Source organism: Anoplophora glabripennis, unplaced genomic scaffold (assembly GCF_000390285.2).
Source record: "Anoplophora glabripennis isolate ALB-LARVAE unplaced genomic scaffold, Agla_2.0 scaffold646, whole genome shotgun sequence".
In the NCBI taxonomy this organism is placed as follows: domain Eukaryota; kingdom Metazoa; phylum Arthropoda; class Insecta; order Coleoptera; family Cerambycidae; genus Anoplophora; species Anoplophora glabripennis.
The window spans coordinates 164,672-189,976 of record NW_019416845.1 but is presented as its reverse complement, the minus strand read 5'-3'; the positions used below and the strand labels follow the sequence as shown (position 1 = coordinate 189,976).

General features: G+C 33.9%; 1 protein-coding gene across 1 annotated transcript; it reads left to right on the top strand.

Moving 5' to 3' along the window:
* The first annotated feature begins 5,677 nt into the window (after nt 1-5,677).
* On the top strand, nt 5,678-25,111 carry LOC108912528 (ubiquitin carboxyl-terminal hydrolase 5). The gene is made up of 10 exons (XM_018717771.1): nt 5,678-5,841; nt 5,895-6,020; nt 6,310-6,492; nt 6,564-6,978; nt 7,121-7,412; nt 13,416-13,770; nt 15,848-16,023; nt 16,710-16,948; nt 21,343-21,672; nt 24,877-25,111. The coding sequence occupies exons 1-10, from the start codon at nt 5,746-5,748 to the stop codon at nt 25,047-25,049; spliced, it is 2,385 nt and encodes a 794-aa protein (XP_018573287.1). The 5' UTR covers nt 5,678-5,745; the 3' UTR covers nt 25,050-25,111.
* Nucleotides 25,112-25,305: the final 194 nt, after the last annotated feature.

Here is a 25,305-nt window from a genome sequence, read left to right as displayed (position 1 = left end):
ACTAAATCATTTGTTATAACATTTACACAACTTTCCACGAGAGAAATAGACGCAAACGGAATGAATATCGACAATAATTTGCTGGTTCAATATATTTCTATACCAACGATCCCTAAACTGGTCTTATTGACCCCTAGGGGTCGACTACGAATTGCAAAGGGTCCATGTTAGCGAAAACAAAAATTGGGGGTGCATGAGATGTAAACGGAGGTACCTATACGAGAAAGGAACCGATTTAAGTAGGTCGTTGACCGAAATTTCCATAAATGGAATAAATAATACTTTCTTATAATAGACATATGAATTACATACAAAAATTTAATTATTATTATTATTATTATTATTATTATTATTATGGACTATTGCGAGAACATTATTGATAAGCCTTTCCATCCTCATACCACAGCAAATAAAACAATTATATGCTGTGCTCATACCTTGTGGAACGGGACATCAGCGCGGTTGCCAATTTTCTTACAAAAAAAAAGAAACAGATCGAGCAGATTGAACGTTAAAAACATTCATTTTTTGTGTAATTATTTTATGTTATAATATTCAAGATTTGCATTCTGTCGTTTTAATTAATAAATGTATAAAACTTGACATGTGGTTTTCACTCTACAGTTAGATCTATAAAAGTGAGCAGCACTGTGTCAGCTATCAAAAACACATTTGAAGCTGATGAATTTGTAATAATACAATATTAGAAAGGTGGGAGGGGGTTCTGCCCAAAACAGGAAAAAATGGCACGTGGTCTAACACGACAAAAAAGTTTGGGGACCTCTGTTCTATACAGGGTGATTCAGAACTTATCCAAAAAAATTTGGGAATAGATGCGGCATGAGAAATGGAGTCAATATCGTAAAAAAATTTTTGTAAAATCGTTATAGTTTCCGAGAAAAAAAATATTGAAGTTATAGTACATTCAACGACTACATAGCTGGACAACTGTAGTCTCTAGCGTCATTTGCAATGCGCGTGGAGAGCCACGTGGCCTCAGTGACTCCGAATACTGAAATCGTATTTTGCAATCGTCGTTGCAACAGTATTTACCTGTTCTCTGTGGTGTTTACAATATTTTTTTTAGTAGTTAGTGTCAAAAATGGGTAGTTAGTGTCAAAAATGGTTTGCGTGTAGGTATAGCAACTCGGAGTTGATGGATATCGTTTTAATTTATGGTGAAGCATTTGTGTTATGGTGAAGCAAGACAGCATTTGTATTAGTTCATAGAAACTGAGTAAGACGGACCCAAATGTCTTTACACGTTGGTGGATTTTGAATAATTGTTGTAAAATCGGGTATGTCAAATGATTTTATTATTTAAAAACACAAATTAATTGTATTAATTAATAAAGGCAAAAGCAGTTGAATTTGCCGATATAAAATAGGTGCGATAAAATTCTATTTACATATTTCTTTCTTTGCGAAAATTTTTGTCCGTTTTTATCACACCGCTATGCCGGTCGCATTGTGCGAGGTCAGGTTTTACAGTTTCCAGTGCCGTGCAGAAGTGTATTTTTAAATCATTTTCGAACTGCTCTTTTTGATTTTTTCTTTACAAAATTGTATTTGTAAGGGTCCTCTGTACATCCAGAATTTTTGTTTAGATAAGTTCTGAATCACCCTGTATACGAATATCATAAATAGTTAAAAATACATTTTAGATGAAAAACAATATCATTTCTGAACATACGAAAAATTCTCGACGTTAATTTCGTCCTATACTATTAAATCAGAGATTAAAGTCCTCTGGCTAATATTTGCAATAGATTCTTTTAGTGTGACATCACATATTTAGGCAACCCGCAACAAATTGTCATAGTTGAAATTGTACAGACCGAATGTACTATTTACATAGATACTATAAAAATGAACATCTTTAAATTAATTATCATACAAGTCGATATTTTTCTATAAATTTCAATAGGTATATAAATTATATAATTCTATTATAGTTTGTCACTTGGGGTTTGAAACTTCTTAAATATTTCTAATATTGCCAGGATATCGCAATATCTAAGGTCATGACAACTAATAGCCATTCTTTTAGCACTTATGTCCAAAGTACATAAGGTCGAAAATCGATCTAATAAAAATATTGAGAAATTCTTCACGACCTTGCCTATTATTTGGCGTATGTGACGTCACTACTAAAAAGCTTTAAAGACACTGGTCCGTGGCGTTTTGGTGCGTGGCTTGAAGTCATTGGCCCGTGCCATTCCGATCCTTGATTTTTGCGGATGAATCGCTTCCAAATTCCGAAAATAGTTGTAACCCCTTGTCTGGATTGAAATTATTGCAATATTTCTGGATTTCTGTTGCCTCCATTTAGAGTTTTAGATAAAATTCTTCTCTCTCGATCACCAGAAGTCTGATGTTATTAGATCTGTCGTGTGTCTTGTATCTGCCATGCGCTCAGCGACAGCTGATTGAAATACTGAAAAAATGTTCAGTCTTATATCCGAATCAATACAGAATTAATTAACAAAGGAAATATATGACTGCTAAGAGGAAACAAATAAAGTATAATAAACTAAAACTGTAACACAATCCAATTTAGGATTCCCGCATTATTAACATCTATACTCCGCGGTCGAAATTATAGAGAGTGACTAAGGCATAATATAAAAACACTATTACCATAATGCGTATAAAATATAAAATGAGTTTTATACGGTTCAATATTATTTATCTTTGTGCCGCTCGCTACGCACATCGATAGAATCTATAATCATCTAGAGACCGAGTAACACTGAACGTCGATCTATATTCTATCTCTGTCTTTTTCACTTGGTAGGGAATAGGGAAATGCTTTTTTAGTGGGTGTAAACGGACTTGACTTAACCCGTCCTGAGAAACGTCATAGCATAAGCCTAGACGAGGGGTCTAATTCCATGGCTATAATAAATTTATAAATTAAAAAAACACATTTGGGACGTTTTAAAATGCTGTAATAATTAAAATGGATTAAAGTGCCTGTTATAGCAAACCGTAAAAAAATATTAGATGTTATGTTTTATTATCTTTTTTCATTATTTTCTATATCTTGTTGCCTTTTACGCAGACACGGCAATGGATTTTCGTTCCCGGCACGCTTCATTCCCCTTATTAGTCCAAAAGCTAGCGATGAATCACTCTCTATAATTTCGACCGCGGAGTATAATAAAGTTTTAACTTCATCGTGCTACAGTTAGTACGTTTTGCTGACACGTGTTTGCTACCATAAAAAAAGTCTTGTCGCCATATGATGGTTCAGTTAGAATTTTGTTTTAGTCGACTGTCTATATGTCCCAAGTGAGTTGCTTTGCTCGGGTAAGTTAATGTACTTTTTTATTGATCCAATTGGGGTTAGTCAGTCCTTAGTGGTAGCAAATTAGGGCTCACTTACTGTAACTGAGGCCTCACTTAATAATTTCCAGAATAAACCGGAATTCGGCTCAGTGCGCATGCGCGATTACGCGTGCCTTATTATGCTGACCATGGTTTCGCCCATAGAGAAGTTAGAAGTTTCGCCATTTTGCTGTAACACGTAACACGGGATATACGTTCGTCAATCGTTAGTTGTTGGGTCCTTTATGATAAATAGATGTTTTGTCATCTAATGTTGAGTCAGTTTTCAGTTGTCTAACAACCGCCAGATAGTTTTCAATTTGGGTATTTGCGTAGGTATCCAATAATAGTACTTATATGCATGCATGATTACATGCACACAATGCAGGCTGAATACAAACTCTTACATCTCGAATGGGGATTTCAAGATTATTTATGCTCGTTTGAAGATATGTACAACATTTTTAGTTGCATTGCATGGTGCACGAAGAGTGAGGAGACCCAACAACACCGAAAAATAGTAAATACGGAGTTGACTCACTTGAAGTTAATGAGTTGACTCTATTAGGGTTAATGAGTTTACTCGCTTGGGATTAATGAGTTGACTCATTTGGGGTTAATGAGTTGACTCGCTTGGGATTAATGAGGACTCGCTTGGGGTTAATGAGTTTTCTCGCTTAGGGGCTAATGAGTTGACTCGCTTGGGGCTAATGAGTTGACTCACTTGGGATTAATAAGGACTCGCTTGGGGTTAATGGGTTGACTCTTTTGGGGTTAATGAGTTGACTTGCTTGAGGTAGCAAAGAGATTATAGCAAAATTGTCTAATTACTGCCAGTGAGTTCCTTCCAGCAAAGCAGTTTTTCTTGTGGTAAGAACGCAACTTTTTACTAACTTTAGCAAAGAAATTCTCTCAGTGTAGATTTTTATAAAAGAATGTTAAAAAATAAATGCTGCTGAAACATTTTATGGGAACTGTGCTTCCTCACTATCACTTAGATAATTTTAAATTTCTTCATTAATGATTTTTTTTCTTTCATGGAGTCTCGATGGTAAAATTCTTATGGATACGTTTTTCGGCGAAACAACTCTATATAAATTTAAATTATAATTAAACTAATTATAAATTTGTTATTCGTACATTATTTTATATTTTGCACAGGTATTTAAAAAATAAACATTAATTGGAAAATAGCGTTTTTCTTCCGAATGAAGTGAAAAAGAAGTACATTATGTGTTAGAAATATTATTATCAATTAAAGCATTTATCGAATTTCAAAAAGATTCAGTGACCTTGAGATTATGTGATTGACATTGCTCCCCTTAACCTCCGCCCCAGTAACTCCGCCACTGGCTAGTGGATTTGTAAATTAGTTCAAGGATTTTTTACCTTCAGTTAATCTATTTACAATGTTACCCATTTCAAATGGAAACTCTTCTTGAAAGATCAAGCTTTTATATATCACATAACTTTCGCTAATATTTTTAGTTATCAAAACCTTCTTTTTATCTCTTTGGCAAAAATGTATTAGCGATATTTTTATATAAAATCTGACTACGCTGCTTAAATATGCACCCTTTCAATGTGGTTTGTACCGAATTTCAAGAAAAATGTTCGTTGGTTATTTTGAAATTAATATTACCTAAACATTTCTCGTTTCCGTTCTTCTTAAACAGGATAAATAACCTACGGGATCATAAATAAATTAGACAAATAAATGAGATGTTCCTAATTTGTTTTCCTTAAAATGTGCAGTTCCAAATTAAAAAATTAAATTTAAGTCTATGATTCAATTTTCGTGCAGTCCCAGTGCAGTTTTATTACCCGTTCCTACGCCACTGACCTGCAAAAATTTCTAAATTTTACAATAAATTATGCATGTGTATAAATATTAACATCACACAAAATTTGAATCAATTTATTGTTATAAGCATACCAAACATTTCGTAAATAATATGATTTTAACAACCGACTAATACGGCCCTGTACAGTGAAAACGGTGAGACTTAGACTCTTACTTTATAAGGCAATTCTAAATTATTTATTGAGTTCTATTTATGGTTAAAGTGATTCACTCGAACTGAAACACCCTGTATTGCGATATCACTTCAATCTGGTTAGGTACGATTTGTAAGTATCGATATCTATTGACATTCCTAAGTGTTTATTATTTGTAAAGTATATTTATTTACCTATCTATACTAGAAAATATATATTGTTTATTTATTTCATGGCAATAAATTATACCGAAAAAAAGCACATTTAAATGTTAGTGACTTTTAGTGACTTTTCATCTTTAATGTTTAGACTTTTGACAGAAGATGTTGGCAACACTCACTGTCTCTAATGTTTGTAGTGGAGTGAATAGTCATCTCTACCTGTTTTAAAAGACGTAATTAAAATATTAAATATATAATGGAAATACTGGCACAACATCTAAAAAGCATTAAAATTCCAAGTTCTTTAGACAAGGTATATAAAGATGAGTGTGTATTTTCCTTCGATAATCCTGTAAGTACAAATATACAAAAAACAGGTTATGTTTTCTAATAATCTAAATTTAGGAAACTGATACCGGCTTATACGTTAGTTTGTCCAGCTTTATTGGTTTAGGACGAGATCATCTTGAAAGATATTTTAGGAAGACAGGTCAAGCCGTATATTTGCACCTTAGGAGAGAAAAACATGAGGTAAAATCAATACAAGAAACAAGTGTTTTTGCTTTAAAATTATCCCGTTGCTATTTCAAATTTATTGTAACAATTACTATTTCAGAGAATGAACTTTTCACAAAATCAATATCTTAATTGCCCAAATTTATTATAATGAATGATGTTCATTCTGTGAATAAAAACCTTAAAAATTGATTTATTAGTATTTCCATAAATCATATTAATGTATTGTTATCTACTCTATATATATTTTAATAACGACTTCCCACTAAGGTTACTTTAAAAATTAGGAATTTTAATTCATTAGGTTTCATCTCCACAACAGGGTGATGGTCCAGAAAAGAAAATTACTCGTCTAGCTATAGGAGTTGAGGGCGGATTTGATCCTGACTCAGGAAAAAAGCGATTTGAATATGAAGATATTTACAGTATTGTCATTCTACCTGACTTCACATCTATTAATTGGCCAAATGAAAATTTACCCGAAATAGTAAGGTTTTTTTTTAAATGATTTGAAGTGAATATATTAAAGAAATTTCTTTTTATATTAAATGTTATTAGGTTAAAGCATCGGTACAGGGTACAATAGACTTGCCTTCTGCTAGTAAATTGGCAGAACTTGAAGCTCTCAGTGGTACTTGGGATGGAGAGACTCGTATAGTGTCCAAACACGCGCACAATTTGGTACAGTTAAATAATGGAAAGAAGATACCACCCACAGGTTGGAAGTGTGAAAAATGTGATAAAACTGACAATCTGTGGTTAAATCTTACCGATGGAACTATTCTTTGTGGAAGGAAGTTTTATGATGGGACGGGAGGTAATAATCATGCTATCGAACATTATAGTACAACAAGCTATCCCCTTGCGGTTAAATTGGGAACGATCACAAAGGAAGGAAAGGGTGATGTGTTCAGTTACAGTGAAGACGACATGGTCGAGGATCCTAATCTAATACAACACTTAGCTCACTGGGGTAAGTATCAATCTTATTCTTACATTTTTTATATTAAACTTGATGCTAAACTAATAGCAAAATATGTTGTAAGTAACATAAACTGCTTAAGAATTTTTTAGCACAAAATTACGATTAGAGAACAGGATGTATTTAATTTCAGGGATAAACATTGCAAATATGGAAAAAACGGAAAAATCTATGGTGGAACTGGAGCTAGAATTAAATCAAAAGACAAATGAATGGGCTGCCTTACAAGAGAGCACTGGATCTTTGAAACCTATATACGGTCCCGGATATACCGGAATGACCAATATGGGAAACTCGTGTTATCTTAATAGCGTAATGCAAACGCTATTTAAAATACCAGATTTTATTCACAAGTACTTTGATGGTGCTGAATCTATTTTTTCTAATGCTACGGGAGATCCAGCAGAGGATTTTAATATTCAAATGTAAGTTTATTTTTTTTTTAATTTGTGTTTAATATAAAATTATAATAGGTATTCACAAACAAAATAATTTTCCAATGAAACAAATCGCGGCAATATTCATCCTCCAGTTGTTGACTTCTGATTAAAAGACGGTTTGTATCGCGGTTTGCTGTAACCTTTTGGACCACTTGGAAGTGGACGAGACCTTATTTGACAAAAATCTTCACTGGGGGTGAATTGTTGTGTTATCGGTACCACCCTGTGACAAAACTACAATCTTCTCAGTGGGAAGAACGAATTCTCCTCGCTCGAAAAAGGCGCAGCAAGTTAAATTGGCCGTGAAGACAACATTGATGTTTTTTCAATATTCGTGGCATTGTTCACTCAGAGTACACCCCTGTGCATCAAATGGTGAACCAAAAAATAGGTTTTTTTTTACAAAAGACGCCTGTGGAAATCTCCAATAGGTTTATACAAAGGTTAGGTTTTTTAAGTTATATTTTTTTAACCCGTGTTACTCATTTTTATTAAAATATACAGGATATTCCGAAAATATCATGCCAGATTGAGAATATTGAAAACATTATTGTTCGCAAAAAATTTCTTATGTCCGTAACTGCGTATTTATTATTACGGTTCTCAAGACTACTCAGCCTCAAGTAAGACAAACGTCATTATTTTCTATTTAATATAGTGACATTTGCTGTAATACGGGTCTTAATTCCAAAAATACAGGATGATCAAATGAAATTTGATGTTTTCAGTTAGTCGTAATAATTTTATATAAAAATAGCTTCTTTGTTCAACTGTCAGAAAAAGGCAATGCTTTAAAATTTCTAGTAATTTCTAATAATGCCGTCAAAATTGAAGGCATCATACAGGGTGGTGAAAATTTTATACCAAGTTTGGTCGAATTAAAACAATCAAAACATGATATTTTGTAAAATTGTATGAAGACTCTTATTAGTTAAAAAGTTCTGTAAAAACTTAAATAAACAGAAATAAACATCATGACATCAATTCAGTGGTGAACAAAAGCAGTCACTGACATAAACAAAGGTAGAAAATGACGATTTTTACTTACTGTCGCAGTGACAATAATTTATTTTGACAGATGTATTAAACTAATAGAAGTTCTGATATGACCTTGAACTTTATGGGCTTAAAATTAAGTAAAAAATACACAGAATAAAAACCTAAATTTGTGTATTTGTAGAGGTCGAGCGTCATATTGTTTATAACAAAAGAAAAAAAATAAATGCTCATTTTTCAGTTTTTCGCTTATATCTCCGAAAATAGGCCTCTAATTGACATGAGGTATACTTATCGATTTTGTTCCTGAGGAAATTTGCTACCAGGATAGGCTTTTGCAGAAGCTTGCTACATTTTTTTTACATTGCAAAATTAGTGGTGAGAAAAAATGTGCAAATAGTGAATATAACATTTTGCCACATTCAAATCACGTGCTCTACAACGTAAACTTGAAAAATTCATCGAAGTCTAAAATATATATATTAAATATTTATTTTACTTTTAAAAATTAAAAAAGACAACTTTCTCTTGCAATACAATTCATTAAATATGGTAAAATTGAATGTAACAGTTGATATTGTAACATTCAATAATATTCTAGACAATTTATGCAATAACTGTAACAGTTAATTTTAAGACAATATTGGATACGTCGACCTCTTCTCAGCATGGCAAATAGAATACTGATCATTTTGTTCAAAGAAATAATTGACTTGTTTTTAAATACGTAAAAAGATCTTACTTTTCAAAATATCGAAACATAATGAAATTACAAAAGAAAACGTGAAGACAATAAAAATATATTTTTTGAGGTCTGGTGATGACTTTCACAGACTTTTGCTTACACCATTCGAAAGAGCGGAAAAAAGTTGATTTAAAAAAAAGCATTCCGGTAGCTACTTTCTAAATGCCACAATCCAACTAAGAATTTTGAGAAATCGTGTGCAGCTATGACGTCACAGCACTCCCCTCTCCTGGTTACCGCTCAGCTGCACGGGCTGCCACGCGGATCACTCTGTCTTTAACGCAAGTTTACTTGGTCATTACTTGGTGGAATCCATTAAAAAAAAATTCGGCATATAAAGGAAGTCTTTTACAAAATATTAAATAGAACAACCAGAATACTGTTTTTAAGAAAAAAAATTATCTCGGCTCCTATTGGTCAGATCGAGACGGTTTTTTTTAGATTCATGTTTCTTTTAGGCACTATTTAATATAATTCGTTTGAAACCTATACAGGGTGGTCGCGATGTAATGGGCCAAAATTCATGACTAGCTTCCTGACTTGAAAATATTGCTATTTAGACAAACTCACCTTAGTCCAAAAGTTGATACTTACAGAGATACAGGGCGTTTAATGCAAAATGTTATTTTAGTTTTTTCTTATTTATTTCATAATAAATGCTCATATCGAGATGAAATTTTGGTGTTAGGGGTTTTCTGGGGCGAGAGATTAAAATATATCCATGGTTTGCTTGTAGCTCATAGAGAGCGCCACCTGCGCTAGGTCGAATGCGTTGAAAACGACAACTTTTTTATCTTTCAAAAATCTAATTCTCAGGTAGCAAATTCTGATTTTACAACTTCTTTACACAAAAAAGCTATACTTTTTGATAGTCGCTATCTTGCACCGTTCTCGTAAAATTTGCCATTGAAAATTCCAATGTATTTGCATTCAATTACAAATCGGCAAAAATTTTCAAGTAGTCTTATGTTAAAATCCAATTTTGACATTTTCCATTTATCTTAGTGCTGTCAGTAATATTACAGTATTATTTGTGCCTTATTAAAAGTATTCTTTACTTTATGATCTAAATCATAGTGCGAGATAACATGCCACGCCATAATTTATTTTCAAATGGAGAAATGCGCGATATGGTTTGTGTTTATGCGCAATCAGATTATGTTGGACATTGAGCGCTTCGTCGGTATTCAGAGTTGTATCCGAATAGAAGGCAACCAAATCGGAAACTATTTCAAGAACTTTTTAATAGATTTGGAGAAACTGGTAGTTTTCGTCCTAAAAGAGACAACGCAGGGCGTACTGTTACAGTTCACCAAGAAGAAGAAATTTTAGTAAGAGTGGCCGGAAATCCAGAAGTTAGCAGCAGGCAGGTAGCTAGAGAAACCGGTGTTAGTAAAACAACAGTTCTCAAAATCTTTCACAAGGAAAATTTATATCCCTACCATTTTACACCTGTGCAAAATCTTTTAGCAGCAGACTTACCAGCTAGATTACAATTTGCTCATTTTATGCGCAATCAGCAAAACCTTGACCAGGAATTTTTGGATAATGTACTATTCACTGATGAAGCGACCTTTACTCGTCGAGGAATTTTCAATTTTAGAAACAAGCACATATGGGATAATGAAAATCCTCACGTAGTCAGTGAGCGTCACTTCCAACATGAATTTAAGATAAATGTTTGGTGCGGAATCATAGGAAATCACCTTTTGGGTCCACATGAGCTTCCTCCAAATCTAAATGGTGACTTGTATTTAGATTTCCTGCAGCACCATTTAGTTGACTACCTCGACGATTTACCACTGAATACACGGCAAAATCTATTTTTCATGCAAGATGGAGCTCCCCCTCATTATTCTGTCAGAGTACGGAACTATCTTGACCACATTTTTCCGGATCGTTGGATCGGTCGTGGGAGTCGAATATTATGGCCTCCTCGTAGTCCTGACTTTAATCCTATGGATTTTTGTTTCTGGGGCTACATGAAATCAGTTGTCTATAGAGAAACTATAAACACCCGCGAAGAGCTATGGCAGAAAATTGTAAATGCCGCCGAATCATTTCGTAACAAGAATCTCTATTTTAAAATACGGCAGTCTTTGAACAAACGCGTTAATAAATGTATTGAAGTTGGAGGCGGACATGTTGAACATTTATTGTAATATTCGATATTCAATTGTTCATCACAATTTATAATTTGAAATAAACTCTTGTTCTTTTTGACATTCGTACCTTATTTTGATTACTCGAATTACCAAAGCTAAATATCTTGAGAACGGTGCAAGATAGCGACTATCAAAAAGTATAGCTTTTTTGTGTAAAAGAAGTTGTAAAATCAGAATTTGCTACCTGAGAATTAGATTTTTGAAAGATAAAAAAGTTCTGTCGTTTTCAACGCATTCGACCTAGCGCAGGTGGCGCTCTCTATGAGCTACAAGCAAACCATGGATATATTTCAATCTCTCACCCCAGAAAATCCCTAACACCAAAATTTCATCTCGATATGAGCATTTGTTATGAAATAAATAAGAAAAAACTAAAATAATATTTTGCATTAAACACCCTGTATCTCTGTAAGTATCAACTTTTGGACTAAGGTGAGTTTGTCTAAATCGCAATATTTTCTCGTCAGGAATCTAGTCATGAATTTTGGCCCATTACATCGCGACCACCCCGTATATTAAAAAATCGACAAGATATGGACCCTATTTACTGTTTTTTTTAATTTTTTGTTAATAACGTTTTTATTTTGCAACTTAAAAATCTGAAATTTAGGCAAAAATGAGACAATGTAATCACCTTTCGATACTTTTTTACCGAATTTCGATATCTTCACTTGGGCAGACGATACACATGCTCGCATTTTCGACTTTATAATTTTGCATTAGGCCACCATTTTGAAATTGGGGGTCCGGATTGCGGGTATTTGTTGAGCACCCCAACAGTTATCTTTTCCTGTGGTTTCATCTAATTTCAGTCAAATTCGTTATTTTTATTTAATGCTGAAAATTTTGCACATTATTTTTCACCGCTAATTTAGCGATATAAAAAAAAATTGGAGAGCTTCCGCAAAAGCCTATTCTTGTAACAAATTTCCTCAGGAACAAAATCGATGAGTATAACTCATGTCGATTAAACGCTTATTTCTGGAGAAATAAGCGAAAAACTGAAAAAAGAGCAATTATTTTTTTTTCTTTTGTTATAAACAATATGACGCTCGACCTCTACAAATACACAAATTTAGGCTTATATTCTATGTATGTTTTGCTTAATTTTAAGCCCATAAAATTCGAGATAGGCCCGATTTTTGAAACAGGCATGTGTTTGGTTTAATTCGCCCGGATCTTGGTATGTAATTATTGAAATGAAATATTGGACATGAATTAGCTTTCAATAGTAATTACTAGTTATTAGTAGGAACCTAAATTATTTAAATAGTATGAATTATGCTCTAAATTTCATCAATAACTTTTTAATTTCTTTTACTGTAGGGCTCAATTTTTTATGTTAAAGTCTTCAATGTAAGATTTCAGGTGGTTTTATCCTATAACATGAACCTGTAATTATTTTAGTCTTTTACGTTAATCCCTTTTATGTACGTTAAAACTGCTGTAAAGGAATTATTGCTGCCTTTAAATAGATTTTGTTAATAAAGTCTGAAGCAATCCAGTCTAGAAATCATCAGAGGTTTGTAAAAAATCCAAAAATCAGAACAAAATCCGCAGTCTTTGGATATTGTAAGGAATCTTAATAGTCTGGAAGATTGCACAGAAATCCCAGGATTCTTTAAAAAATTGCCGCAATACATGTCCATTTTCTTGATAGTGAAACACCCCTTGGAATGCTTTGATAACAAATGTGATCCACTGCTATTTTAACTCCAAAGTAGTGGATCAATGAATTGTCTCAATTCAAGGACTTTAATAAAAACCCGTGATTTTATCAGTTCACTAAACTCAAGTTTTTGTCAGTATAATAATTATGTTATTGTTCTAAAATTACTGGAAAACTTATGTTGATTGACAATAATCATTACATTTCCAATTTTTTCTAATATAAACAAGGTTAATAAAGTTCAGGTTTTTAATGTTTTAATGCCTAATATCATTATTTAAAAATCATTTGAACTAGTACATCATAGACCATCACTCCCAATTACTGTACTGACTCTAATGTGTAATAAACTATAGGGGCGACGACATAGATTATATCACCCAGTATAAAAATTAATATTCAAATATTTTTAGGGCTAAATTGGGTTACGGCCTTTTGTCCGGGAAGTATTCAGTTCCTCCTCCTCCAGGTTCTCCAGTGGATGCAGATCCTCCAGGAATTTGCCCTCGAATGTTCAAGACCTTGATCGGTAAAGGTCATCCAGAGTTTTCGACAAAGAAACAACAAGACGTCCACGAGTTTTTACTTCACCTTTTAACTTTGTTAGAACGCAATTCGAAGAACCATGAAAACCCAGGTGAATGCTTCAAATTTCAAGTAGAAGAAAGGTTTCAGTGCAGTACCAGTAAGAAAGTAAAATATCTCACTCGGTCAGAAGTTATTTTACCTCTTTCGATACCTCTCGATGCAGCTGTAAATAAGGACGAAGTAAGTTTAAATACGGTCTTTGTAATAGTTCATAAAATTTTCCCTTCTCAGGTATTGTACAATCATTTCCATTAATTTTTCCCTTGAAAGCTGCTTTAAATTGTAAACAGGCTCTCCTACAAGCTGGCTCTTCATAATGGCCAAACATATTTGATAGGGTTTCTGTCAGGAGATTGGGAGGGCCAATCCATAGTGACAGTGCCATTTTCCTCCTTCCAGCCTCAGCAATGACGGCTCCGATGCTTCGGGTCGTTGTCTTCTTGTAAGACACAATTTTCGTTGTTAGGTCCAAACATCTTGGCTGACTTGAAAAGGCCACATTTATAAGTTTTGAGCTTTTTTTTTACCAAATCCAGCTCCAAATATTCAAATTTACGCTTTGAGAAGCACACTCAGTCATTCACTTTCACAACTTTCACAGGGCGTTGAATGAAATCGGTACTATTCGCTAACCAGGCATGCTTCACCCGAACCCATGCCCAGAAAGTTGCTTCGTTCGAGAAAACCACCTTCGACCAATAGCGATCTTTATTTTCCCTCCACAGCTTAGGCGTTTCTGCAGATGGGTTGCGCTATGCAGTGGTTTCGAGCTCATATGACGATATAATAATTTTGCCGTGTGCAAACGTCACGTGATCGTGTTTACGTTAACATGAATTTCCTTCTTGGCAAGTTTGACCTTGACTTCGCGCAAGCGCAGAGTGGTATGACTCTTAAACAACTGTACAATCACTTTTTCAAGTTTGTTGAACGTTGCTCTCGCTTTCCAACTCATTTTGACAAACGGATGCCCTTTTGAACGTTTCGAGCGGTGCTGAAATGAATTAGTAATGGCATCTAACCCATCCATAGTAGAATCGCGCCGGAAAAGAGAGAAATACCTTTTAATTCACTATTAAAAATCTCGCCTCCTTTGTGTTATGTATTGCTGTCACTGTTTGTTAAAGGTCCACATATTAGATTTACTAATAATACCGCCGAAGAAAAATCTAAACAGCTAAACATTTCCAAGCTGTTTGATGTAATAAATATGAAAGTTAAATACAATTTGATTTTTGGTCAATTTTTTTTAACTGAAAATCACGTGACATTGGCAATCGAAAGAGCGGAAGTTTTCATACTTTTACTTTTAGCGTTACCCAGGAACAACGACGTGGACGTAGTAATTTCTGTTCCCTTTAGGGTGCTTGATTATCGTGAAAAAAAAATTTTGACCTTGATGGACACCTAGAAGGTCGAGTTTGTGGTCACCACTAATTGCAATTAAACAAAATAACTAAAGTGAGCTTTGTACTATTTTCATCAACTGCGTCCTTCGGAGATATCCAGCCCTCAAATTTAAATAACCTTTGAATGACCTTCAAGGTCAACGCTGATTTATGACATTAGAGGTTTTGGACTTAGAATTTCCTGTTCTTTCGATTGGCGACGTCGGAAAAGGGGATTTCCATTTAAAAAATGGAGGTGACCTTGAAATAATCTTCAAGGTCAAGGTCAAGTCCAAGGTCACCATTGAATTTCTCGTCAAAAGTTACTACAAGAAAATTTTTCCAAAAAAAATTTACCTGGGAAATTATTCTGGTGTTTCCAGACGTTTTGGACACCCGGTATAAGAGGGCTTTATAGCAAATGGGCAATCAGTAATACATTTTTATAGATTTTATTGCACACTTTGTCTAAATATGAATTAATGCACAAAAAACGGATTTTTTTCCATTCTAACGCAAATTTTCTATAAAATGGACTTTGTTTGAAACTTGAAGTACTTTTTGTTGTAAAGAAATTTGTAATTTGCCACATTTGAACATGCAGCATCGTAAATTACAAATTTCTTTATACCAAAAAGTAATTTGAGTTTCAAATTAAGTTCATTTTATTAAAAAATCTGCGTTAAAATGGGGGAGAGTCTGTTATTTGTAAATCAATTCATATTGACTGTGTAAACATCATAAAATGTAAAACTGTGTATACATCTATAAAAATGTATTATTGGTTGCCTATTTGCTCTTAACTTATTTTCATTTTGTGATGTGGTTAAAAAGTTGGAGAACACCCCGTTGCACTATAATATTTTTAGGTAGCTGCATATGAAGCGAGGAAAACCGAAGCTGAAAGTCTCGGAAAACATTTGGCACCCGATTCGGTTGTACGGCCAAGAATAAAATTTTTCTCTTGCTTGGAATCCTTCACACAGTCCGAAGTGATAAATAACTTTTATAGTACAGCGGTTGGTAACAACGTAACGGCTCGAAAGTAAGTGCAATTCAAATAAGTTAAATTTAAATTTAAGTTAAATATTTTGAAGATACGATGAGTTGATGGAGTATATCAATTTTTTTTAATGTACTCCAGAACTGGGTATAAATACAGAAAATATTCAATCCATAAATACAGTGTTCTAGCCATGTGACCAATATATTCTTATAACTTTTTTATTAAAAATTAAAAATCATCTATTTCTCTGAAAAGAAAGTTTACGTTTTTTAGAATAGATTGAAAAAAACAAAATATAAAATTCATTCATTTTGCTGCTTGTTATGATTTTTTAAATTTCTGAAATCATCCCTTAACTTCTAGTCTTCTCCTCCTGTTAATTTTAATAGTACAAGAAAAAGTCGATAGACCATTTTTATGTAAAATTTTATGCTCTAACTTTTATAAGATTTTTTGTAACTCTTACCCCTTTTGAGTTGAAAAACCCCTTTATCTTTTTTCACCCCTGTCTGGGCGTTGAAAAAAAAAATTACTGTCACTTATTGTTATAATATACCTTAAACTAACTCGTATCAAAAATTCAGGCAAGTTGACCAAAACTGCGTTTTAGAGGCCCATTTAATTGGACTTACCCAATTAAATAAAAACAGTTTCTGATTTAATATTTTCTCAAACTCCCATATTATTATTATTATTTTGATATGCAAAAGTACATGTATTTCCAGAACTACCAGATTGGCTTCATTCCCTGATTATTTAATAATACAATTAAAAAAATTCACCTTGCGGGAGGATTGGGTGCCAATTAAATTAGACGTTTCGATAGAAATGCCCGACATATTGGATATTTCTCCGCTACGTGGTGCTGGGCCACAGCCAGAAGAGGAGCTCTTACCAGAACCTGAAGTTCAACCACCAGCGCCTGTCATGGACCAGAATGTTCTTTCACAGTTAGCTGATATGGGTAAGTTAATGCATGTGCCAGCCTGTCCTAAATTGTCTCTCGATATTTTCAGGGTGTATAGTACATAGAAAAATAAGGGTACCTATGTCATATGCTGTATCTTAAATTTTATTGCAACTTAAAGTTTACTGGCACAATGAAACAAAACAAAGGTTTCATAACAGCCATAGATTAGCAGGTCACTTTGTGTCGGTAGGTACAATCAATCAAATTTCCATCGATGTCAAATTTAAATTGCAAAATTCACACGAAAAAGAGCCAGATGTGTTTCAAATTACCTTGGTTTTCAGGCTTTTATAGCAGTTGAACAACTTCGTTCTTGGCCAGCGTAACAACCAGCCAGGAAATTGTTCAACTATATCTTTTTCTTTCATATGAAAATTAATTTAACTCCTAAAGTTGATGTAAAAAATATTTATTAAGTAACTGTCAAAATTTTGTTTGGAGTGGTGTAGAGGTGCCTCGAGGGTAAGCGATTTGAAACAAAAAGTCGGTTGTTGCTTGTAAATGAAATGAATCGGATCCAAAAGATTCGTCTCCCAATTCATGTATGGTACATGCATATCTTGTGCACAGTTGTTCAAAATTAGTCGACGGTTCCAAATTCTGACTGCAGAAATTGAATCAGTTGAGTCAGAAAGGAGGGAGAAAGAGAGAGGGGAGGAAGAACGAGCGAGAGAAGGGGGAGAGTGAGGGAGGAGGGAGAAGGAGGAAGCGAGAGAGGGGGAAAAGGGGAAAGAGGAGAAGGGGAAGGAGAGACCAAGAGAGGGAGATGATATGGAGGCAAGTAGGAGGAAGAGGGGGAAAGAGGGGGAAAGAGAGAGAGGGGGGAAGAGAGTATTTTATATTTATTTTTGTTACCTGTTATGTCTTTTTATTCTGAACAAAAAAGTCAAGCGAATCTATCAAAACTAAAAAGTGTAGGTGTTTAAACTAAAATCTAAGTCAAAAGGAGATGGTGACTAGCTGAGTTATAATAGCTGGGTGTATTGGATTCGGTTTATTGTTAGGAGTAATATGAGTCGACTCCGGGATTCGATATTTCAATACTGAAATGAGTCATGAGTCTCCAATCCTAATAATGAGTCGTACTGTCCATCACTATCAAGTGGATACTGTTTTTTCGAAGCAGTCTTTTAAATAGTGGATTTGGTATTTCTGCTAAATATATCATTGTAATCCAAAAAGTTAGCTGAACTAAAAAATTAAATAATCTGTCAAAAGATGAATGTGAATCATAACGATTTCTGTTGGAATTTTCACTTAATTCCTAATTGCAATTGCTCAAATGAAAGGCTCCTCTAAAAATTGCATCGCGAATATATTTGTTAGAGCTTAAGTTATTGTAGACCCTATATTATTCATTATCTGTATTTACTTATATTTAAATATTAACCTTATCCTTTATTAGACAACCTAATTATTTGTGATAGTTTTTTTCAAAATCAAATTTTTAATCAAAATTTCACATGCTAAAAGAAAGAAATCCAAACTCTGAGAAACAAATCAGAAAATGAAAAAATAAAATGAGCAATACATTTTTCTTTCACACATTTTGATCTTCTTGCGATTACCTCCCAACTTTTCTGGATAGAAAGGGGTCTACGTGAAATAAAAATAAGAACTTGAACATCACAACCGAGCTATGCCCACAAAAAGCCGCCTTATGAACGAGAACATGGCGCCCAACGTGGGGCAACGTCAGAACTAACCACTTCCGGATCGTGAACAAAGGCTCTAATCCAAGTTTCACCGATCGAAATCATACTTCTGAGCATTGGAGTATGTAAATATAATGTTTTTCAGAAACTTCAGTATCAGCTCTGGAATCCAATTATACCTCTGGTCAATTAAGTGTATCTGATAAAAGTCCCAGGCTTCGATTTCAAAATATAACCATTTTAAATTTCACTATTCTCCACTTTCTGTCATATTTTCACATCAAACTAGAAAGTTAGACTTGACCTTTCACTCGGGCCTTCGGCCCTCAGGCCGCGCTGCGCGCGTCTTGGGCACCGCTCCGCGGTGCGTTCTGTGTGGGATATAAAATTTTCCAAAAAAAAAGAAAAATGCGACCCGCCCGTGCTTCGAACCCTGTAGTCCAGTCATTATAGACATGAAACAGCCTGTTTCGGAAAAAAAAATACTATTAGAAGTTTCTCTGCGGAATATTGTTCGGAAACGTGTTATAAACAAAATATCAAAAAATCTACTCGATGCTAGTTGGGAAACTTTGTTTAAACAATGGTCAAAGTTATGGAAAAGTGGTTTTTTGACTCGTGTAAAAAAAAACTATTATTCATAGCGAAAAAAAGTTTATACAGAAAAGGTAGGTATTAAATAAGCCTATAAAATGAGACAAGTCCGATTACATTCCGATAACTTGTTTATGCGCAAGAGCTCAAAAATGGTCAAAAATTGACTTTTTTTCAATTGCTAATTATTAATGCAATTTTTTCGCAGACACTTGTAATTTAGGATATTTGAGGCTTTTTACACCCTTAATAGGTAAGCATGCGCCCTACGCGCCTGGTAGCGCGCAGGAAAATGATCAAGCGGCTTCAAATCGATGGAGCTGGAAAAATTAGCCATATCTTGGTTAATAATGAACCTATCGAGATGATTCTTTTTTTAATTAGTGGTAGCGCGAAAATTTATGAGCATTGAAGCTATGGCATTAACATTATTTCAACCCGAGATTTAATTTTTTATTTATCCTCGCTCTTCTCACTCGTTTGCTAGACTGAGTAATATAACGTATCGCCGCTATCTTCTTTTTTGCAATTAAATAGTTGAATTCACCTTAATGTTAATGTAGGACATGAAAATATAGCTCTTAATGTATACTCTCTCCAAATTTCGGCTCTTAATAATTCACACTGCACTGCGATTAAATAAAAAAAAATGTTTCAACTTCTAGTCAACTTAGAACAACGATTTTTTTTAATTTGAAGAAAAATAGTACTAACTAAACTATAGATGTTAGTATTTCGTTTTATAATAATTACCTATCTTAACAATTTAATAAATATTGACATTTTTTCAGTCATTTTTGAACAAATTAAATTTGAAAAATTAAATTCTCAGTAATTGCATATGTCAATACAACTATTTAGGTACAAAAACAACTAATGATCGAAACTCTACAACGCCTTTAAGCTTGGGAAAACTCACTTGAAAATAGCTTCTTAGATAACAAATTCCGCCAACGCCATACTAATGAAGCTTTCGGGCTGAAATTTTTACCACTTATTAAGGGTGCAAAAAGCCCTCAAAAATCCTGAATTGTAAGTGTCTGCGATGAAAATTGCATTAATTATTAGCAATTGGAGAAAACGGCCATTTTCGACCATTTTTGAGCTCTTGCCCATAAACAAATTATCGGAATTTAATGGGACTTGTCTTATTTTACAGATTTATTTAATACCTACCTTTTTTGTATAAACCTTTTTTCTCTATGATTAATAGTTTTTTTACGCGAGTTAAAAAACCACTTTTCCATAACTTTGACCATTGTTTTAACAAAGTTTCCCAACTACTCTCGAGTTGATTTTTTGATATTTTGTTTATAACACGTTTCTGAACAATATTCCGCAAAAAATTTCTATAATGACTGGTCTACTGGATCTTTCGCTTCGCAGTCGTGAGTTTACGAAATGAGCTACGACGATCTAACGTTGGGTGGAGCTTGCATAGGCTATTTGAAACGTTGGTTCTCCGCGAATGTAAGCAGAAAATTGAAAATATTCAAATCAAGTTTTGTCGCCAAAGTTGCGTCTCTAAAAGATCGGAACCCATGCCTAACGGCATTGTAACGACTCATCGTGGCCCAATCGGCCAAATTTATTTTGACGGCTTCACTGACGTTTGTCTTCATCTCTCTTGAAATATCGAATATACTTCGGGTATCTCGCTCCCACCGAAAAAAGTCAATTTTCGGCGAGGACTCTTTTTAAAGTGAAAATTTCACATAGAAGGCGCGAACAGATCGCCTTCAAAATACGACGTTCGGATAAAGGAAGGACCGAGGAGTCCTTCGGGCTGCACGGCTCGTGAAGGAAGCCTTTGATAATACCGCACGCCTCTTATCGCGGCCGAGTGTGGGAGCGAGAGTAACCTACAGCTTTTAATATTCACACCAAATCTGCATTTTATGCAATAGCAATTATATTGTTACGTTCACGATGTAATATTTTAATGACCTCAACTTAAATGTTGTCATTTGATATTTGACCTTTACAGCTAGTATTTGTTTCAATAAATGTATTTATTTTCCCTATCCTCATTGTTTCTAATAAATCAGTTGTGTTTCACTTAACATTTGAAATATTATTTTATGTTGACCCCTCAACTCTCAATTTCATTGGAAATAAAAGATGCATTTTGGATTGTAGGATTTCCACCAGAAGCCTGTAAGAGAGCCGTATTCCATACTGGGAATTCGGGCTTGGAGGCCGCCACGGCGTGGATAATGGAACACATTGCAGATTCGGACTTTACCGATCCATTCGTAATACCAGGTACCCAGATTACGCAGTTTACACCGAATCAAGATTCGTTGGCTATGATCGTGTCGATGGGTTTCACTCCAGAACAAGCAACGAAAGCTCTTAAGGCCACCGATAACAATGTCGAGAGAGCAATGGACTGGATCTTCTCCCACCAAGAGGAATTGGATAACATTACCTCACCACCCCCGCCTTTGTTCAGAGACGGAGAAGGGAGTAAGTATTTTAAAAAATTATAATTTCTGTATGATTCGATGATACAAGTTTTAAAATTATCAGTGTTTTTTTAAATTTAAAATATTTTAAAAACTAGTTTATGCCAAACTTTGGATATATTAGTGTACGAATTAAAATTAGTGGATTTACAAAAGTTGTGAAATATTTTGATGAAACTGAGCTAGTTTCTTAAAATCTGATTATTCGGTAAAATAGGAGAATGGCTATGAATTGGAAAGTAATGCTTAATTTTGAGCAAACGATATGTGTTTGATAATTTATTTTGTCAATGACAGTTGTCAGAGAACAAATAATATAGTTTTTGAATATCTTTACCCAAAAAATTGTTGATGTAGTGCAATAACATGGAACATATTTCATTAAAACCTTTGTTTGACATGCCGTAATTAAATTATTTTTAATTAAAATTTCTAGAGATGGGCACTTTACGGAAAAGTGTGTTACGGACATGTCGATGAAATGTCCGGACATGTCGGGAAAAGTACTTTTGACCTTGAATCTAATAAGGTACCTATGAGTGATGTCATGTTTTCACAGGTCACTGCTTGGGGGTACACAAAGCAAAATATTACTTTTATTCTAATGAATATGTGTCGATATATTTTACTTATTACCTACCTTTAGACTTTTTTTATAAACTGGTTTCTACTTTTCCCCGGACAGCCAATACACTTATTTAAATGTTTTTCCATCCTTCTGGAATTCTTAAAAATTGTTTTTGAGCAGAAGTTACATTTATAATGATTTTTACTCAATTCAGAAAAATATTAGCAAACTGTTGATTTTGGCGTCATACTTCATTTATAAACTATTTGTGTATAATATATTAAATTAAGAATCAACTGGCTACTGTTTACTAATTGCTAATTGTTAACTTTGCCAAAAATAATAAAATATGGACATATAAAAGAGATTATATTTTTAAAATGTCAGTTTTAATTAACAATTAACAACAAAATTACAAGAAAATAGCTAAATATTTTTAATTCTACATGTACCAACCTAAAAATTTTTTTGCGGGAATTATGAATGCAACAAATAATACTGATCATGCGCATACAACTTTTCAATCTTGAAAACTGTCCTCAGGACATGACCACTTTTCACGACATGTCCGATGGACATGTCCAGCTGACATGTCGGCGGCACATCTCTAAAAATTTCTACTCTGTTTAAATCTTTACTTATCTATATCAATTAAGAAGTTTGACTGCCATTCTTCAGCATGAGATAGAGTAATCATAAATGAACAAAAAAAGTTGTATAATACAGGGGTGTAAGATTAACAGTTTTCAAAATACAGTGAGTATTAATATTGGGAGAGTTTCATCACCACGTGACAACAGCGCTTAACCTAATGCTACACAGCTGGTGCATACCACGTGTGCACGCGGTAGACTTGTCCTACGGAATAACAAAAATGTAAACAACTATTATTGTGAAACATTTAGTTTTCAAGACAATTGTTTTCCAGTTTTTAAATAAAATAAAATAGAATGTATAGATTTTGTAGTACGAAGATAGTGTTGTGCTTAAATTTTAGCTGGAATTTTAGTAATTATGTATCTCTTAAAATGGGAACTTAACTTTTAATCAAATTATGAATTTGAAAAATATGTAATTATTAAAGTACCCAAAGATTCACGTCATCCAAATAATTATACGTATTAAAAATAATTTAGGTACTTACTAAAAAGCAAAATTCAGTAATTTTTAAATGCACAAAGTACAAACAAACTACAACATTGCTCAAAACGTCCACTACCATTTTCGATGCAGGCACGACACCTCAAATCCAATTTTCGCGCACTCGCTGGAAAATACCTCAAGGAAAGGAAAATAGTAGTACGCAAAAAACACTTAGACACAGTCCAATTCCAGATACCAACTGAGTTGCGTATTGCTTGACAGCTTAGTACCTCGTGTTATCCGCCGCGCCGTTGTCAAATTGCTCGATATAAATTTTATCGAAATTTAAATTTAATTAAACACTAATTATTTTTATTAAGTTAATTAAGTTAAAAAAAAGTGATAAACATTGTATTTTATGGTATTCAATGCATGCGGTTATGTCAATATTCCTTAATTAATCGAACTGGTGGCCAGAATAAGTCGATTAAACCAAATATGCCTCATGCAAATGTTGCTGGTTTCAAAGATACAGGCCGTTCAATGTTTGAATTTTATTTTGAAATTTCTCGATAATTTTGAAAACTTTGTCAGAGTATGAAGAAAAAAGTTGGCACTATTATACAGGATGATACACAAACGGTGACCAAAAATGAAACCTCATATTCTTTGGTAAATTTTAAAGGGAGTGTTTCGTGTACAATTTTTATCTAGGACGCTTCGTTAAAAATATGCAGGGTATTAAACGTGAGGGTTGTTTTTCGTGTGCAACAAAATAAAACTCCCTCTTAACGGTAAATAAAAGTATTTTTATTGAAAACTAAGTGTAGAGAAAAAGAAGTGCTGTCGGGGCGAGCGTTCCCTGGAGAGTCGTCGTGGTGTGCAGTCGTTCGCAGGTATAAGCATCTGGTCCTTGGCGCCAACCTGCCGTGGTCCTCTTCCGGGACCCATATCCCACTTTGCACATTGTTTTTTGTCGCTTGCAACGGGTAGACCGGTCCAGGCGGCATCAGGCTGGCGCTATTGACGTAATACAATGGGTTACTTGCGGATATTTTAAATTTTTTAAAATAATTTAGAAACTAGTACATGAAATAATTTGAAATTGGGCACATGTATTTATGTAAACATTGTCCAAAATTTGAGTCCTTTTTCTAAAATTTAGATGCTCCAATGACGGAGATACAGGGTATCGGTAGCATATTTTTCTAAATAAAATACTACGCCACTGCTTTATTGTAATTTGTCTTTCAATTTTCTACAATTTGAACCTAATTCAAATGATTTAACCAATTTTTACTTTCGCTTTTAGAAAACTAAATAATTTGGTTCATACACTGAACCAAATTTTTTTGTTCATACTCTGACAGTTTTCAAAATTGAGAAATTTTAAAATAAAATTCAAACTTTGAACACCCTGTATCTTTGAAACCAGCAACATTTGCATAAGACATATTGGCTTAATTGACTTATTTTGTCCGCCGGTATCTCCAGCTTCGAGATTTCCCAACCTTTTGCAGACACCCAGTTATACTATATTCTTTTTCTTTTCAGAATACAAACTAATTGGGTTCATTTCTCATATGGGAACCTCAACCATGGTGGGCCATTATGTTGCCCATTTGTTGAAGAATGACCAGTGGGTTATATTCAATGACAATAAAGTTGCCCTCTCTGAGCATCCGCCAAAAGATTTAGGCTATGTGTACGTTTATGAAAGAATTTAAGTTTAATTTTTATTGTAATTTTATATTAATAAAATGAATTTAATACAGTTTTTTAGTGATCAGATTGAGTTTTTTTTTAATACCGTGGAAATTCTAAGGTAAGGCCAAAACAAATTCTTGATACCCGAATAGAACGAAAATACTTCTCATTAATAAAACAGGAGTGATAACTGTCGATACCAAGAGCGTGAAGCAGAAAATTATTGTACTTCAAAGGTCCGTTCTATTCTCGGATCTATCTAACCTATCTACACCA

Coding starts and splice junctions, on each gene's coding strand:
- LOC108912528 (XM_018717771.1), top strand. CDS start 5,746: ATGGAAATACTGGCACAACATCTAAAAAGCATTAAAATTCCAAGTTCT. Junction 6,021..6,309: donor TTAGGAGAGAAAAACATGAG/GTAAAATCAATA, acceptor TTAATTCATTAG/GTTTCATCTCCACAACAGGG. Junction 6,493..6,563: donor ATGAAAATTTACCCGAAATA/GTAAGGTTTTTT, acceptor AAATGTTATTAG/GTTAAAGCATCGGTACAGGG.